Source organism: Petaurus breviceps, unplaced genomic scaffold (genome assembly GCF_028583685.1).
Source record: "Petaurus breviceps papuanus isolate PSGF00001 unplaced genomic scaffold, PetGlider_PUasm1.0 64, whole genome shotgun sequence".
NCBI classification, from domain to species: domain Eukaryota; kingdom Metazoa; phylum Chordata; class Mammalia; order Diprotodontia; family Petauridae; genus Petaurus; species Petaurus breviceps.
The window spans coordinates 3856916-3873079 of NW_027186428.1; the positions used below are offsets into that span (position 1 = coordinate 3856916).

A 16164-nucleotide genomic window follows, 5' to 3' on the forward strand; every position below is an offset into this window, starting at 1 on the left:
ATGACATTCTATGTTCTACGTTCTAAGGTCCCTTCCTGCTCTGACATTTTATGTTCTGTGACTCCAAAACTCCTTTTCAGTTAGGACATTCTATGTTCTAAGATCCCTTCCTGCTCTGACATTCTGTGTTCTGGGATTCTAAGGTTCGTTCCAGCTCTGACATTGTGATCTCTGTTTGCTTTGGAAGCCATTCAGAACCTGGTCCCTTTCTACCTTTCTTGTCTAATTACATTTTGCTCCCTTCCCACGGACCTTGTTCCTTTCAGCAGACACTCCATTTCCCCACTCCACCTCTGACCTCTTCCTTCCCTGGCTGCCTTCATCACCTTGTGCAAGCCTTTCCCAGTTCTCTTGAAGGTCAGTGCCTTCTTCTCCAGCTCCTGTTTGTTTGCAGGCATTTGCATGGTGTTTTCATGTCGGCTCCTCTTTCCCTCCTTAGGCAGTGAGGGCCTTGAAAGGAGGGGCTGGGCTTTGCCTTTCTTGGTGTCCCCAGATGAGCACAGAGCCTGGCACATATGGCTCTTGTTCAGCCATTCAGTCATGCTCCACTCTTCTTTACCCCGTGAACCACGCTGTCTAGGGGTTTTCTTGGCAAAGATACTCGAGTTGTTTTGCCATTTCCTTCTCTAATAGATAAAGGCAGACAGAGATTGTGACTTGTCCAGGGTCACACAACTAATTAGTGTCTGAGGCCACACTTGAACTCACTTCTTCCTGACTCCAGGCCTAGGACTCTACCCATCTAGCTAACCTAGCTCCCTTAAATGTTTGTTTTGACTTTACTCAACTTTTGTGATTTAAGATCCCTTTCAACTTTTGACTTAAAAAAAAAAAAGGTTCTAAAGCCCCCAGCTCTGACATTCTATGAAAATGAGTTTGTAAAGACAGAAATATTCTTGGGGTGCCCTTTGTGACTGGGAGGGGTTTGAGGGCTGCCCAAGCAGCTGTTTCAGCCAGAGGGCCAGGTGTTCATCCCTGGGGTCTCTGTGGGAGGTTTACAAGGGGGGCAGCTCAGAAAACTACCAGTACTCCTCAAACAGAGATCATTTATCCAGAAGTGCCTTGTTAAAAAAAAAAAAAAAAGGTCTGGGATTGCTCAAAGTTGGTCCCCTCCCCCCGTCTTCTCCTCCTCTTTCATGTCCCTTGTCTTATATGACGCCAGGTGGAAGCCGGAGGGAGGCAAGAGAGTTCCAGCTTGTGAAAAACTCCATTTTCACTGGTTTGTGAAATTCTTCCTGGTGGGTTTCCAACATCTGTTTTCTTTAGTGCAATAAGAGGGGAAAGAGAGACTCTCAATTTCCTCAACTGGATAAACAGTTCTTTTTTCTTCTTTGATTAAAGGAATGGCTAACGTGAGATGGGAAGAGATGTAGCCCTCAGTCAGTTCATACAGGCATGTAGTGGGTTTGAAAAACATTTAAAATAAGCTCAACATCCAACATTTCATACTAATGGGAAATCCTAGAATGTCCAAGAAGGAATTATCCTTAGGCACTGTTTAGTCCAGTCCTCTATTATTGTAATGGAAAGAACGTTAGATGCAAAGTCAGAAGATCTAGACTAAATCCCTATCCCTGCAGTTTATTATCTCTGTAATCTTCAGCACAGCTAGGTGGCATAGTGGATAGAGTGCTTGGCCTGGAGTCAGGAAGACTTGAGTTCAAAACCAGCCTCAGACACTTAGCTGTGTGACCCTAGGCAAGTCACTTAACCCTGCTTGTGTCAGTTTCCTCACCTGTAAAGTGAACTGGAGAAGGAAATGGCAAATTGCCCAAGTATCTTTGCCAAGAAAATGCCAAATGGGGTCATGGAGAGTCAGACATGACTGAAAAGCAGCTGAACAAGTCATCTTTAGCAGGTCACTTTGCTTCTGATTCTCAAATTCATTATCTGTAAAATGAAAGAGTAAAACTAGGTGTGATGTTGATATCTAAGGCCCCTTCTTGCACCGTTGTTCTATGGTCGATAGTCTAGATTCTATAGAATTTCTATGTTCTATAGAATCTCTAGTCTGGATTCCTCCTAGCTCTGCTGTTCTGTGTTCCATGTGCTTAGGGGACAGAATGGTAAACGGTTGGCTGAGGAGGTTGGATCTGGGTTCATATGGACCAGTCTCTAGCTTGAGGGCTTCTCAGGAGTGGTGATTTCCGGCTCCTTGCTCCATCTGCTTTCCCTTGGGAATCCCCCCGCCAAACCTCCCGTTTCTTCTGGGAGCACCCTGGAGATGGGAACTGTCTTTTGGTTTTCTTTGTAACCCCGATACTTAACACAGAGCCCGCACATAGTAGGTGCTTTGTAAATGTTCCATTCCTGTTTCTCTTTGTATGAGCCCATAGCACCCATGAAAGATTCCAAGATTCTTCAAAACTCGGGTCCAGAGAAGGTAGTGTCATAGGACATGGTACAGATAACCCCAAACCTTGGCTCTGCTAAGACTTGTCTGTTTTGTCTTTGGAATGCCTTATCTGGAATTTGTTTATTTGTTTTTAGGCAGAAGATTTTCCTTCCTAAATGAGTTTGGCTTCTGAGGGCAGCTGTCTATCAGCCAAAGATGGGCTGGGCCAACGGCCTACTAAGTGTTAGTGATTATTCAGCTAAAGACTCAGTCAAGACCACAGGCACATGATATGAATCACTGAGAATCAACTCCTCCTTGCTGGCCCAGGATCTTGAAGAAAATGTGCTTTTTTTCGTTTTTTTTTCTTGTCCCAACTGAGAAAATAGTTGGGAGCAAATGTAGTGACAACCTCCTTAGTCAGGGGACACTTGCCTAGTTACCTCAACTGTCAGAGGTTAGCTGAGAGTCCCAAAAGGAAACAAAAGAGGTATCTGAGATCATGAAGTTCCTGTATTGTTGTTTGGTCATGTTCTACTCTTCGTGACCCTATTTGGGGTTCTTGGCAAAGATACTGGCCTGATTTGCTATTTCCTTCTCCAGCTCATTTTTACAGATGAGGAAACTGAGGCAAACAGGGTGAAGTGACTTGCCCCAAGTCACACAGTCAGTAAGTATCTGAGACTGGATTTGAGCTCAGGTTTTCCTGATTCGAGATCTGACACTCTATCCACTAAACTGCCCTAAAGTTCCTATACTCTACTCTTTGGAGAGCCTTCACATTCTTTCTTGAAGGAATCTGATTTTCCATAAAATTCTGGCTAGCTTAGAGGTTTGTTTTCCAAATTTGGGACAACTTAGGAGAGAGTGACTAATGGGTAAATTGAGGGCAATAGAAAGTGACAGTTAATAACTTAATAAATAAGTGAAGGAGACAAAAGTACTCTAAGAAATATATACAAATATATTATATAGTAATATAAGAAAAGATTAAAGGGACTTTAAGAAATATATATATCTGTATGTATACACACACACACACACACAAACTCAGGAGGCATCACCACCTAGGGAAATTCAGTGTAGGAGTCAATAGCCCAGTGAAGCCCAAGGGCACTGAGGCCTTTCCTGTTTTACTGCTCTGTATAATAACTGATACTTATAATGATAAAAGCACTTAGAGACCTACTCCCTCCCCAGTTTTACAAATGAGAAAATCGAAGAGTAAAGAGAGGAAGTGACTTGTCCACTTGATAAGTAGCAGAGTTGGGATTTAAAATGAAGACTTGTGGGTCTAAATCTATGTCTCTTTCCACTGTTCCATTTACCTTTCAATGACTTGGGGGTGGAACAGCTAGGTGGTGCCATAGTGCACAGAGTGCTGGGTCTCTATCAGGAAGACTTATCTCCCTGAGTTCAAATCTGACCTCAGACACTTACTAGCTTTGTGACCCTGGACGAGTCACTTAACTCTGCCTCTGTTTCCTCATCTGTAGAGTGAGTTGGAGGAGTAAATGGCAAATCACTCCAGCATCTCTCCAAAGAAAACCCCAAATGGTGTCGTGAAGAATTGGACACAATTGAACAACAAGTCTTTGAGACATGGAGGAATAGTTAAGTGATATTCAACATCCTCTCTTTAAAAAGACAAGGATTTGTGTGGTTTATTCTGGAAAGATTTTCATCTCAAGTGGTTAAAGTTAGAAATAATTTTGATACTTAAGGGAGTCAGCTTCAGTTCTCTGGAAATTCGCTTATTTTGTACTAGATGATTCTTTGGAAGTCCCAAATATTCTGAGTAAGGTATATGGCGTTTAATGGCGTCAAATGATTGTTGCAGTGATTGGTGAGTGACCACGAGAAGCAAAAAGGTATAGAAATGTAGGTATTGAGGGGAGATGATTCTGTTAACATCATTGTCAGTGAATGTAATTTATTTGTGACTTTAGTTTCACTCCGTGTGACATTATTGACTTCATATCTAAACAATTCTATTCTCTTATGAGTGTTTGAACATTTTATTAGATTCTTGTACATAGTTTCTGATTCCTAGTTTTGAGTATAATCTTATCGTTTCTTTTTAAAAGAAACATTCCCTCATTTTGGAAAAATGAGGCATTTCTGTAAGGAGAAGAATCACTCAACTTGGATTTGGAGACTGGGAATTCTTCTTGGAGAGCTCTTTTTCTTTTCAGCACCTGAATGCTCCCCAGTGCCTCCAGTGATGTTGCCTTGGGATATCTCATCATTATGGGAAGCAACCATAGGCTACATCAGTGGAATTGAAGCACTGGGAGGTACCACCAGGCCAGAGCAGCTTTGATCATGGATCTAGGGGCAGACAGTATGTCTGTTGTCTTTGGACTAGCCTCGCTTAAGTGTGCAGAACCTTAATCACGAAAGGGGGATAGCTACCAGTGATGAATGTTTCTGGCTACAATCATTCATGAAAGCCATCTTCTCAAAAATAGGGGAGAGAGGCAGCTGAGTGGCACAGTAGATAGAGCACTGTCCCTGGAAATATGACTTCAGACATTTACTAGATGTGTTATCCTGGGCAAGTCATTTCACCCCAATTGCCTCAATCAATCAGATTGAGATGCCTCAAATCAATCAGAAATGGGGAAGGGGTACCTCAGATTACATTGTTAAGAGGGCATAATCATGGAAATTAAACTGTGGTTCTTTTGAAGAAATAAGGTTAAAAGCATTATAATGTGGAAGAGAAAAAGGTAGAAAACTCTGGATTTGGGAGTTGGAAAACAAAATTTAGAAATGGAAGGGGTCTTCTTGGTCATCTATTCCATCTTACCCTCTAGTTTTGCACATTAGGAAATTGAGGACCAGCAAGGTTAAAATGACTTGCCCAAGGTCACACAGCTAGTAAGGGGCAAAATTAGGGTTTGAAACTGGGTTCTCTCACTCTGAATCCAATACTCTGTTGTACTATACCATCTCACTTGAGTCCTGAGTTTGGTTCCCAGCTCTCCTTTTGATCATCTGTGTAATCTTGGGACAAGGCACAATCTCTTTAGGCCTCAGTTTCCTTGTCTAAGAAACTAATGGATTGAATTAGATGATAATGATAATAATCATTATGCAGTCATAACATTTATAAAAATAATATTTATGTTATTTATATAGCTTTTATTAAGCTATCAAGGCTTAAACTGGCCCTAAGACTTTTGGGACCCCCTGTATGGGGTTTTAAGGTTTGCAAAGCACTTTATGTAGATGATTTCATTTAATCTTATGAACAATGATATAAAGTCATAGTGTTATCCCCATTTTATGGATGATGAAACCCAGCGGAGAGAGGAGAAGAGATTCATCTTTATGGCTAACTTTAAATTTGGTGATCTCAAAAGATGTTTCTGGTGTTAATATTTGAGGCTTCTAAGGTTCCTGTTATTTCTGAGGGCAGCTTTCTTCATGAGGTCTGTGCCAAAGCCAAGGTGAAACTGATTGGAGGTGCTTTTTGTTACAATTCCATAGCTTCTGGCTATAAAATGTGTGCTGTGGTGAATCCAAGTTATAAACTGCCTACTTTCCCCATTATGAGCCCCTGCGGAAGTCCTGCTGGGTCGATCCCAGATGCGGTTCTCTTCTGATGGACAGCCTGGTCCCTTTATGTGACACTAGCCAGGCCAGGAAGGGGCCTGTTTCCGAGCTCACCAGCCTTGGAGGGAAGGAGGGTTTATTGAACATGCCCATGCCATCTGCTGCCATTAATAGAGGCAGGTGAGAAGGCTCTAGCCTGACTCTGACGTTGGCAACAGGATTTCTTGGGATTTTGTGCCAGTTACACTAAGCCGAAAAGACTTATTTTTTGATGGGGAATGGCCTCAGCTTTGATTCCTTTACAATTGGCTGGGGCTTGGAGAATGAAAAAGAGAAAAGAAATCAATACATTTTGAGGAAGAATGTTGGATAGTAGAAAGACCTTTAGACTTTGAAGAGGGAGGCCTGGTTTAGAATCTAAGCATGGATACTTTCTAAGCTGTGTGCTCATGGATTGATAATTTGCCCCCTCTGAGTGTCAATTTCTTTATCTGTAAAATGGAGATAATATTTAAAAAGAGATGGCTCTGCATAGTGGAAAGAGAACTGGCCTTGGAGTCAAAGAAAAGTGAAATTAAGGTGGTCTCTGACACATACTCACTGTGTGACCATAGGTAAGTCATTTCATCTCCTAGTGCCATAGGTGACTATTAATCTGTATTGGTAGAACGAGTTGCTATACTGGGAGTTCCATACCTGATGTTTCCCAATATCCTCCAAACAGACTTAAATACCTACTTATAGGATCGTTGTGAACAAAGTAGTTTATAAACCTTAAATCACGCTATGAGCCTAAGTTATTCCTGTTCTATTAATCCATCATGAAGTATTTGTTAAGCTTCTACTATATGCCAGGCACTGGGCTAGACCTGGAGAGTATAATGAGATAACCCTACCTCCATAGGGCTTGCATTCTATAGGGAGAGATAAAATGCACAACATATGCATATAAATACACACACATACATGTGCACACATGCACACACATGAACACACACACAGAAAATTAATCCAAGGTAATTTTAGTGCTTTCACGAATTCATCAGGGTGATACTGGGGTCTCAAAGACTTTGCCAATGAAGCATGAGCTCTGTCAGGCTCTGCCAGGCTGGAAACACTTTGAAAGTTGGTCTAATGACCGATGCTGTGTCTGGTCTGAGGATCAGCCTAGTAAAAAGTGGAAAGGTTCATTCCCACAGAACTGCCTGCAGGGTATTGATATTTCTTGGTCTCACCTACAAAAACCCCAAACCAAATATGAAAACTCTCTGCTAAGGTTATGTGTGGAGGGCCTGACTATATCAATGGGAGAGGAGATTTAAATTCTCCAGTAGAATGCAATCCCTTGAGGGCAGGGGCAGTTTCTGTTTTCTTCTTTGTATTCTCAACTGACTGGCACGAAACAGGTCTTTGATAAATGCTAATAGAACACACATAGCAGGTCTTTGATAAATGCTAATAGAATGGAACTGAATTATTATGATCAAAATTAGAGTAGGAACTATCCAAATGAATCGTGTCTTATGGAAAAAAAAAGAAATCTTATTTATTTTTTCCCCTCTCTTCATACTTTTCCTTAAGTTGCTCCTTTGTGAAGCTGCTCTCAGTTTTTTGTTTTTAGAAACCTTTCCATTTCCTGTCTCATCCCCTTGTCCCCCATCCCAACTCCCTGCAAGACTCCCCCCGTCCCTCCTGCCCTCGCTGTCCTTCCCCCCCGGCTCTCCTTGCTCTGGGTCTCTCTCCTCCCAATCTGCTTCTTCTGCATCTCCCGGTTCCAGTTTTTGTGCAGGGTTTGGCTGTCGCTAGTCCATTAGATGGAGCAGAGCAATCAATGCCTGCAGTGGCTGCAGAAGAGCTTTGTGGACCAGAAGAGACAGGTCAGTGTCCAGACACTGGAGCACGTCCAGGAAAACAAGACATGTTTGGCTGGGCAAGAAGGAGATGAAGCTGGGAACCTGCCCCAGCTGCCGTGTGCTTGGTTTGGATGGCCCAGCTTCTCTCCCCTGAACAGCCATGATGGCAGGTGCACATGCTCAGTACTGCTCAGGAACCCGGGTAGAGATCCTGGGTGCTTAGTGCTTGGGTGGGGAGGATGGGCTGGCTAAGGGGGGCATCGAGCTTGAAGGAGTCTAACAGATTGGTCTTCATTCTCCTGTTGAGTTCTGCCACTCTCTCCTGAACCTCCAAGCCTAGCAGAGAGCCCTCTTCTTGATTCTGCTGGGGACAGGGTGAGACAGAAGTAAAGACTCAGGCTCTGCCTTCAGGGAGCTCCCAGTCTGTCTAGGGAGACAATCCTTATATACAGAAAACAGAAAAATGCATCCCATGATTTATGAAATGGTCATAATAATATCTGTAGTAGGTACCTTATGTCGCTAATAATTCTGTGTTCTTAGATAAAATTTCTTCTAATTCTGGTATTTTATGACTCAGTGAGTAGGCAATGGAAGGGGGCACTTGACGTTTTGTTTTTTGCATAAGGTAGTGACATAAAGGAGACAAAATTTGGTCAAATGTATAATGTGGACTGGGTGACAGGTTGTACTTCTATCAGACAGCAGGCTTCCTACTCCTATGCCCTCCAGTTGGGGTCCATTAAGTTCTGTGTAACAAAGGAACTTCGTGGAAAGCAGGCAAGTACGGAGGGCCTCCCTGGCCCGTCCCTGGGAAAGGCAGGTATAAAAAGTGATATACAGTGTATCAGGATTTAAAGTTTGCAGGCATCCCGGGGAGCATGTAATTGCTTCTGTCCTTCATTACAAGACTGTCTCCCTTTCTGAAATTTATTTTAGCTAATTAGTGGGAAATGTCAGAGTAGTATTTCAGGTGACGGGAACATCATATATTATCATACACGGCACAATTAAGGCTCTGACAAATATTTATTGTGGTGTCTCCTCTAATTACACCCTTTTGTGCTTTGGGATGGACAGCCTCACTGCTCAGAGGGTTGGGGTTTCTTGGCCTAAGAACTTGGAATCTATAGCCAAACTCAACTATGGGGTTGCTTGAATTTCTGGTAACTTTATCCAGAGAGAGAGTTAAGGGACGGAGAAGTCTTGTGGCTATTTCCAGGCAGTGAATTTTAGGCGATGACTTGAATGAAGAAACATAGGTAGTCATACTATCCAAGCCAATCCACCTATAGATACGGGTAGTCATACTATCCAAGCCAATCCACCTATAGATACGTTAGCATCATTTAGGACAGGAAGGAAAATCTACAGATCACTTTCAGAAGTCAAAAAAAGCACTAGATTGGGAATCACAAGAGTAGAATAAGCCACACCTAGGTCCATGGTACTGTTAGGGGTAATTAGCTATTCAGATCTATTACTCATGAGCCCCCACCAGTGCTCATTTTATCAGATCAAGCCAGATGACTCTGAATTCAAAGTAAAGAGATTTAATGAAATGAAGTAGTCAAAATGGGGGACTAAATCAGGGAATAAACACCCATAACCAAGTAACAGCTAACTCCCTTTATGTTCCCTGGATAGGGCTTATCTTAGCTCTCATTGACCACTGTCTCCCTAACATAGAAGGAGGTGGATGCAGATTATTGCATCATAAATATGATAAAGAGCAATGTGCCATTTTAAGTCTGAATGGGAAATTGTTAACAAAGTGACAGGTCAGAGGAAGCTTCTTTGGGGTGATATCTTTTGATCTTGGCTCTAAAGGATGGGTTCCAATAGTCAAAAAAGGAAAACATTCTAGGCATAGGGAACAGTGTGAGCAAAAAGGCATAGAGACTGAAAACATGTGGTTTGTTTGGGGGACAAAGAGTAGTTCAGTTTGTTCTGTAGAATCTATGGATGTGAATAATGAGATAAAACTGGGAAGACAAAGAATTGCTATATAATAATAATAATAACTAGGATTTATATTATACTTCAAGGTTTGCAAAGTGCTTTACAAACCTTACCTCATTGTATCCTCACAACAACCCTGGAAAGTAGTAACTATTAGTATAATCCCCATTTTATAGATGAGGGGACTGACTTGCCCAGGGTTACTCAGTCTAATACTTTATCCACCGTGCCACCTCATTTACTCATCATTACTAATTATAGAGAGCCTCGAATGCCAGATAAAGCAGTTTGGGCTTTATTTCTATAGCACTTTAAATAAAATCAACAAAGTACTTTCTTTTACAATAACCTTGAGAGGTAGGCAGTGTATGATGATGCCCATTTTGCAAATGAGGAGACAAACTTAAAGAGGTTGTGATTTCCTCTTGGTGACTGTAGCAGCAAGCACCCCAAGCGTCCCCAGGGTCGCTGCTCACACAGGCCCCTGGATCTGCCTTGATAAAGGAAAGCAACTCAAAATGGGTTAACAAGCTTACTTTAATCAGTCAGACATATATCGTCTACCCCGTTCAGGGGAAAAGGTCAGCACCCCGAACTTCAAAGTACACAGACAGAATTGTCAAGACAGAAACAGATCAAGTAGACAAATTTCTAAACTGTCCAACCATTACATCCATACCCAGTCAACATCTGGGTTTCCACATCTGGGTTTAGCAAAGCCAGGGGGGCTCTGGACAACGGCTTCCCAGAATCCAGATCAAATCACAGAACACTTCTCAAAGTGAGCCCCCAAAACAAAGCTACACACCAGGGCTTATATAGCCTTCTCCTGGCTCAGAGAATGTAACAACCTCTTGGACCCACTGGCCAATCAAAAAGTATCTACTGAAAAACAAGCCTCCCACCCCAGGCTTCAGGTGCACTTTAGCCTAGGGGCAGGGAAGATCTTCCAAATTTGCATTCCCATTACAGTGACCCATCTAGTAAATACCAGAAGTAAAGCTTGAATTTGGGTCTTCTGATGCCAAGCCCAACATTCGTTCTATCATCTTTGGCAATAGGGAGCCACAGAAATTTTATCATCTGGTTACTATGTGCCAGGAACCATATGGGACACCAGGAGGTATAAGTCATGATTCATTATAGTCTGGCTGGGGAGACAAGACATATCCATATGAAAACACAAGTCACAGTAGGAGATCATATATTACAAATGCAGGTCAAACATATATCATGTAGGAGTTGTGTCTTGGGGTTCTACAAAGGTAGGCAACATTCTAAAAGTGCAAGATCTTTACTATCCTCTGGCCTGAAAGGCTGTGTGTTGGGTTTCCCAGGGCAGCTGCTGCACAGTGGGGGAGGCATCCCCTTCTGTGTGGTTAGCTCTCTCCCAGCAGAGTCGCCTGGATGACCAGCCATTGAGGATACAGAGCCAGATGCAAGCATCCTCATCTCCACGATCTCCATTAAGCTGCCTCATGTCCATTGTGCATCATGGAGAGAGAGGGGAGCATGAGGGTCCTCTGGTCTCCAGCCCTGGCTGTCTCAGTGCTTCACCATGTACTCTTCTGCCTTCCATTCTTCTTGCTTTGCCGACACTAGGCTATAGAATTAGTGTCTTTTGTGAATTGTGTGATTTTGCTTATCCTAGGCAAAGTACAAATGGATTCAAACAAAATTTATTTAAATACTTGCAATATGCAGTATTCTGGGTACTAGGTACACAGAGACGAAAAACAGTTCCTTAGGTAGTTTGTAGTTTCTAAGGGGTGGGGTTATACACACATATAGATAAATATGCCCCGAAAGAGTGTTGTGGGGATAGGAAATATATAGTTAAAATGCTATAGAATTAAAAGTGTAATTCCTTTCAGCTGATGGACCCAAAGAAGGCTTCCTGTAGGTAGCAGCACCTAAATTGGGCCTTGAAGGAAGAGAAAGATTTTGGTAGGAAGAGATGAGGAAGGAGTAACTTTCCAGACATGGAAGATTGTGGAAATGACTGTAAGAGGGCACAAAGAGCAGTCCTGTCTGGCTAGAACACAGGGTGTGTGAAGAGACTGGAGAGAATGGTTGGAATGAGACTATGGAAGGCCCAACAGACAAGAACTTTGTATCTTATTCTACAGACTAATGACCCTTCTTCCCTTTCTTTCTTCCTGCGCCCCAGGCAGAAGCAGCTACGGAACAAGTGAAGGATGCACCCCGTGGCCAAGGGGTCCCCGGGCAGCATCGCTGTGACCAGCCCGGATATTGTCCCCCTGGTACTTCACAGAGCCTGGTGGCACCAGGGGGAGTCTCAACAGGTACTTCTGCTGCAGCTTCTTTCTTCATAAGGTAAATTTCCTTTTTCTTTGCTTTCTGCAGTTGCTTCTGTATGTTGTTCTTTTGGGGGACAGATTATGCAATTGGGCCAAGATTGCTAGGAATCTCTTGTTGGGAGCCACCTTTTGTTATGGGTCATTATAATGACATCTCATATTTATATGACTCTCCGTTGTTTATAAAGCCATTTTCCCATAATAACCTTAGGAGATAGGTAGTACAAAGATTACTTCCCCCATTTTTATAGCTGGTAAAACAGAGCCTCAGAGAGGTTTCTAGCAAAACAAATATGAGCTTAGGCTGAATTCTTGGATGCATGGTGTTTGGGATGAGGAAAGAGAAGTCCCTGCCATCCCCTTCCTTGGTCAGATTATACATGGGGTGTATATTTACTTCTGGCCACTATATTTTATGAGTCTCATTGATAAACTTCAGGGTGTCCAGCACTGAGGTGAGGATAGTCCATGCTATGTAAGGATGGGTTAAAAGAACTGGGGGTGCCTACCCTGGAGGAGAGAAGACTTATGAGGGGTTAGGAGGGGTGTGAAGGCTGTCTTTTAGGTATTTGAAGGGCTGTAATCTTAGAGGAAGAAGGGCTAGGCTTGTTTTGCCTGACCCCAGACAGAGGACAAAGGGGGAGGCAGGTTTCAACTTGATGAAAAGAAAAACATCTTTATAATTAATGCTGTCCAAAAGTGGACAAAGTTGCCCTGAGGGCTATGAATTTCCTGGCTATGGGGGTTTCCAAGTAAAGGCTGGATGGGTACTTATAGAGATGGGGGGAAGGAGGGTTGGGGATTCCTGCTTGGGTCAGTGGTTGGAGTGGATGATTTTTGAAGTTTCTGTGATTTGGTTAAGTGTTCTGCCCTCAGTTCCTGAAGCTAATATATGTCATCACCAGAATTTCAACCCACTTATCCTGACTCAGTCAGTCAGTTGACCAATATTTGTTAAGAGTCTATTATGTGCCAGACACTGTGCTAAGCCCTGGTGATACAAAAGTGAAGAAGAAAGACAGTCCCTTCCTTGCAAGGAGTTTACAATCTAATAGGGGGAGACAACAAACAAAAGGGGATTAAATAGGGGAAGGGGAGAGGAAAAATAGCTGGCCCAGGGTGGGGAATGATGAAAAAATATCTAAAGGAGTATAGCTGGGTGGGAAATGAAAAGATGACTGGGGAGGTGAAATGGTGCAGTTGGACAGGCCGCTGGACGGTGGTCTATCAGGAGGATCTGATTTCAAATTCGGCCTCAAATCCTAGCTGTGTGACCTTGGAGAAGTCATTTAACTCCAAATGCCCCCCACCCCCAAAGAGATGACTGGTTTTGGCACACTCCTAAAATGGAGGTTTTGGGAGGACCTCTCCTTGCCATCCTCATTCAGCGGAGACACAGGGATAGACGATAGTGAGGAGGTGTGAGTACCAAGGCTGACGTGAAATCTTGCAGGAGGCTGAGATTCCTTAGGGTGTGATGAAGTCTGGTCTAATGCAGCTGACTGGGTGGGAACAAGAGACTCTTGGAACTGTATTGATGGAGGAGATGGTGTGTGTTGGGTGTTCTGTTTTTTCACTGAGGACTGATAAGGAGCCTGCTTATTCCACAGCAGGGTGAGAGGACTTCTCGGTTGGGATGCTTTTGAGCCATTGGCATGCATCACTGAGAGGAGACGTTGACATTTCTTTCCCAGGAGACTGAAGAAGAACTGAACCCACAGATGCACAGTCCTCCAGATGGGGTCTGATCAGCTCCATGTATGAACTGTCAGACAGTCATAGATTTGGAAGGGATTGTAGAGGCAGAGTCCAACCTCTTTATTTTATAGATGAGGAAACTGAGACTGAGAAGGGTTATACAGCTAGTGAGTGTCAGGATTTGAACCCAGTTTTCCTGATTCCAACTTTTATACCATATTGACTTTGCCTTCTCTAAGGTCAAGTGAGTTTTTTGAAAAACTGAATTGCCTTGTAGACTCATATTTAGTTTGTGGTCAATCAAAACCTTTGGTCTTTTTTTTTTTTTCATAAACTGCTGTCAAGTTAGGGCTCCATCTTATCCTTGTGTGGGTTGAATGTAAACACAGGACTTCACATTAGTCTGTTAAATTTCTTCTCTTTAGTCTTTGTTCATTCTGTCCAGAGTATAGATAATTGAGAGACAGTGTGGTATCAAAGTAGAAATTGCACTGGGAGTGAAGAGACCTGGGCATGTATCAGAGTTATAACATTTGCTATGTGACCACCTGCCAATCATTCATCTCTCTGGGTCTCAGTCTCCTCACCTGTCAAATAGGGGTCATGATAGTAATAATTGTTAACAAGAGCTCTATGTTTCTAGAATGCCTTGGAGGTTTGCAAAATCATTTTTTCACAATAACCCCATGAAGTAGGTCCTCATTTTTATAGTTGAGGAGGTTGAGGCTCAGAGGAAATGACTGTCTCAAGTTCACATGGCTATTATCAGGACTGGGACTCGAATCCAGGTCCCAGGGCACCAAATCCAGTGCTACCTTCCAGGGCTGATGTAAGGAGGGCATTTTTGTAAACTATAAATCTAGAATCTAGAAATACCAGTTCTGTTTTGAACATTGTTGATATTGTTATCAATAATAATAATAAGCACAATGCCAAATGAAGGCAGGAGCATGAATGAAATGCCCTTGTAGGCTTCCTTTTGACCAGAGGACTTTTCAATTTTCCATCATCCTTTGTGCATTTGTGGGAGTTGCTTTCAAATGTCCCTTTCCTTGCAGGGTCTGAGCAGTGAATCCTGCTTTCCCTGTCTGCATGTATGTGCATTGTGGATTAAAAGAATGTAATTATCACTAATGAACAGTAATGGCACATATAAACTAGAGGTCACTCTCCTATTAGCAGCCCTGCATGGGCCCCGATAAGCATTGGGTCATTAGATTGGCCATGAATTATTGCCCACAGCCGAGGTTCTGCTGAGAGCAGAGACACCTTATCAGTGTTTGGGATGGTGCAGAGAGGAGGGGGCCAGCCCTGATTGTTCTGTGACTGAGCATATGATGAGACCATCCTCTCTACGTTGGGCTAATGAAAGTGCCACTGAGCCAGAGAACAATATTAGGACAACCACTAAATGACTAATGGACTCTTGTCCTGTGCATCCGATCCCCCAATTAGCTGCCGGAAGCTCAGAATGGAGTTTGGTGTGTGTATTATCATGGGATAGCTCTGGCCATTGTTCACTGAAGGTGCCCGAAATGCCTGGTAGCTAGCTGCCAGAGCCTTGTGCCAGGCTCGTGGTGGAGAGGGTTGGGGCCATCATGATGATAAAATCAAAACCTGGATGCTTTTGAATTATCAGCCAGTGGAAGCGGCAATGAGTCCCAGAGCCAATTTCCTAGTACCAAGTTAATTTTCCATTTTAAAGCCTCCTTTGGTGCCTAGGGACTTTGGCAGCATCTGTAGCGAGCTGGTACTCCTACGGATGGGATTTCAGCCCTTTATGTCAACTGACTTTAGAAAAGGTATTCAATGTGACTAAAATATCCATACCCTCTGACCTAGAAATCCTACTTCTAGGCAGAGAAGGCCTCAAGTTATTACTTTCTATCAAAGATAGAAAAAAGGGATGCGTCAATAACAAAATATTCATAGCATCACTTCTTGTATCATTCGCAAAGGAATGGAAACAAAGTAGGGGCCCATTGATTGGGAAATGGATAAACAAACTGTGAAACGATAACGTAATGGAATATTAGTGTTTTGTACAAAAATAACTAAATCAGAAAATAATGTGAAAATTTATATGAAAAGATGCAGAGGGAAGTAAACAAAGACAGGAAAACAATATTCATAAAGGCAACCACAATATAGATATAGATAGGAAGAACAAAAAAAACCTTAAAAAATATTGTATAATTGTGATGAAAAAAGTTTGGACATAGAGAGGAATTGAGAAGATGTATCTCTCTCTTCCTCTCCTCTTTTTAGAGATTGGAGACTATGGGTGTTGAATGTTGCATATGCTTTCAGAATTGTGGATGTAATAGTTTTGCTATACTGACTCTTTCCTTCCTTCCTTCCTTCCTTCCTCCCTCCTTCCCTCTCTCCCTCCCTCCTTCTCTCTCTCTCTCTCTCTCTCTCTCTCTCTCTCTCC

General features: G+C 42.7%; 1 protein-coding gene across 3 annotated transcripts in view; it reads left to right on the top strand.

Moving 5' to 3' along the window:
* KIF26A (kinesin family member 26A) overlaps window positions 1–16164 on the top strand; it is a 171441-nt gene that overhangs the window by 68614 nt on the left and 86663 nt on the right. For all 3 annotated transcript variants that reach the window (XM_069103816.1, XM_069103814.1, XM_069103815.1), the window contains exon 4: window positions 11882–12048. In XM_069103816.1, coding sequence (XP_068959917.1) covers window positions 11882–12048 — 167 coding nt within the window. The remainder of the gene's footprint in view (window positions 1–11881; window positions 12049–16164) is intronic.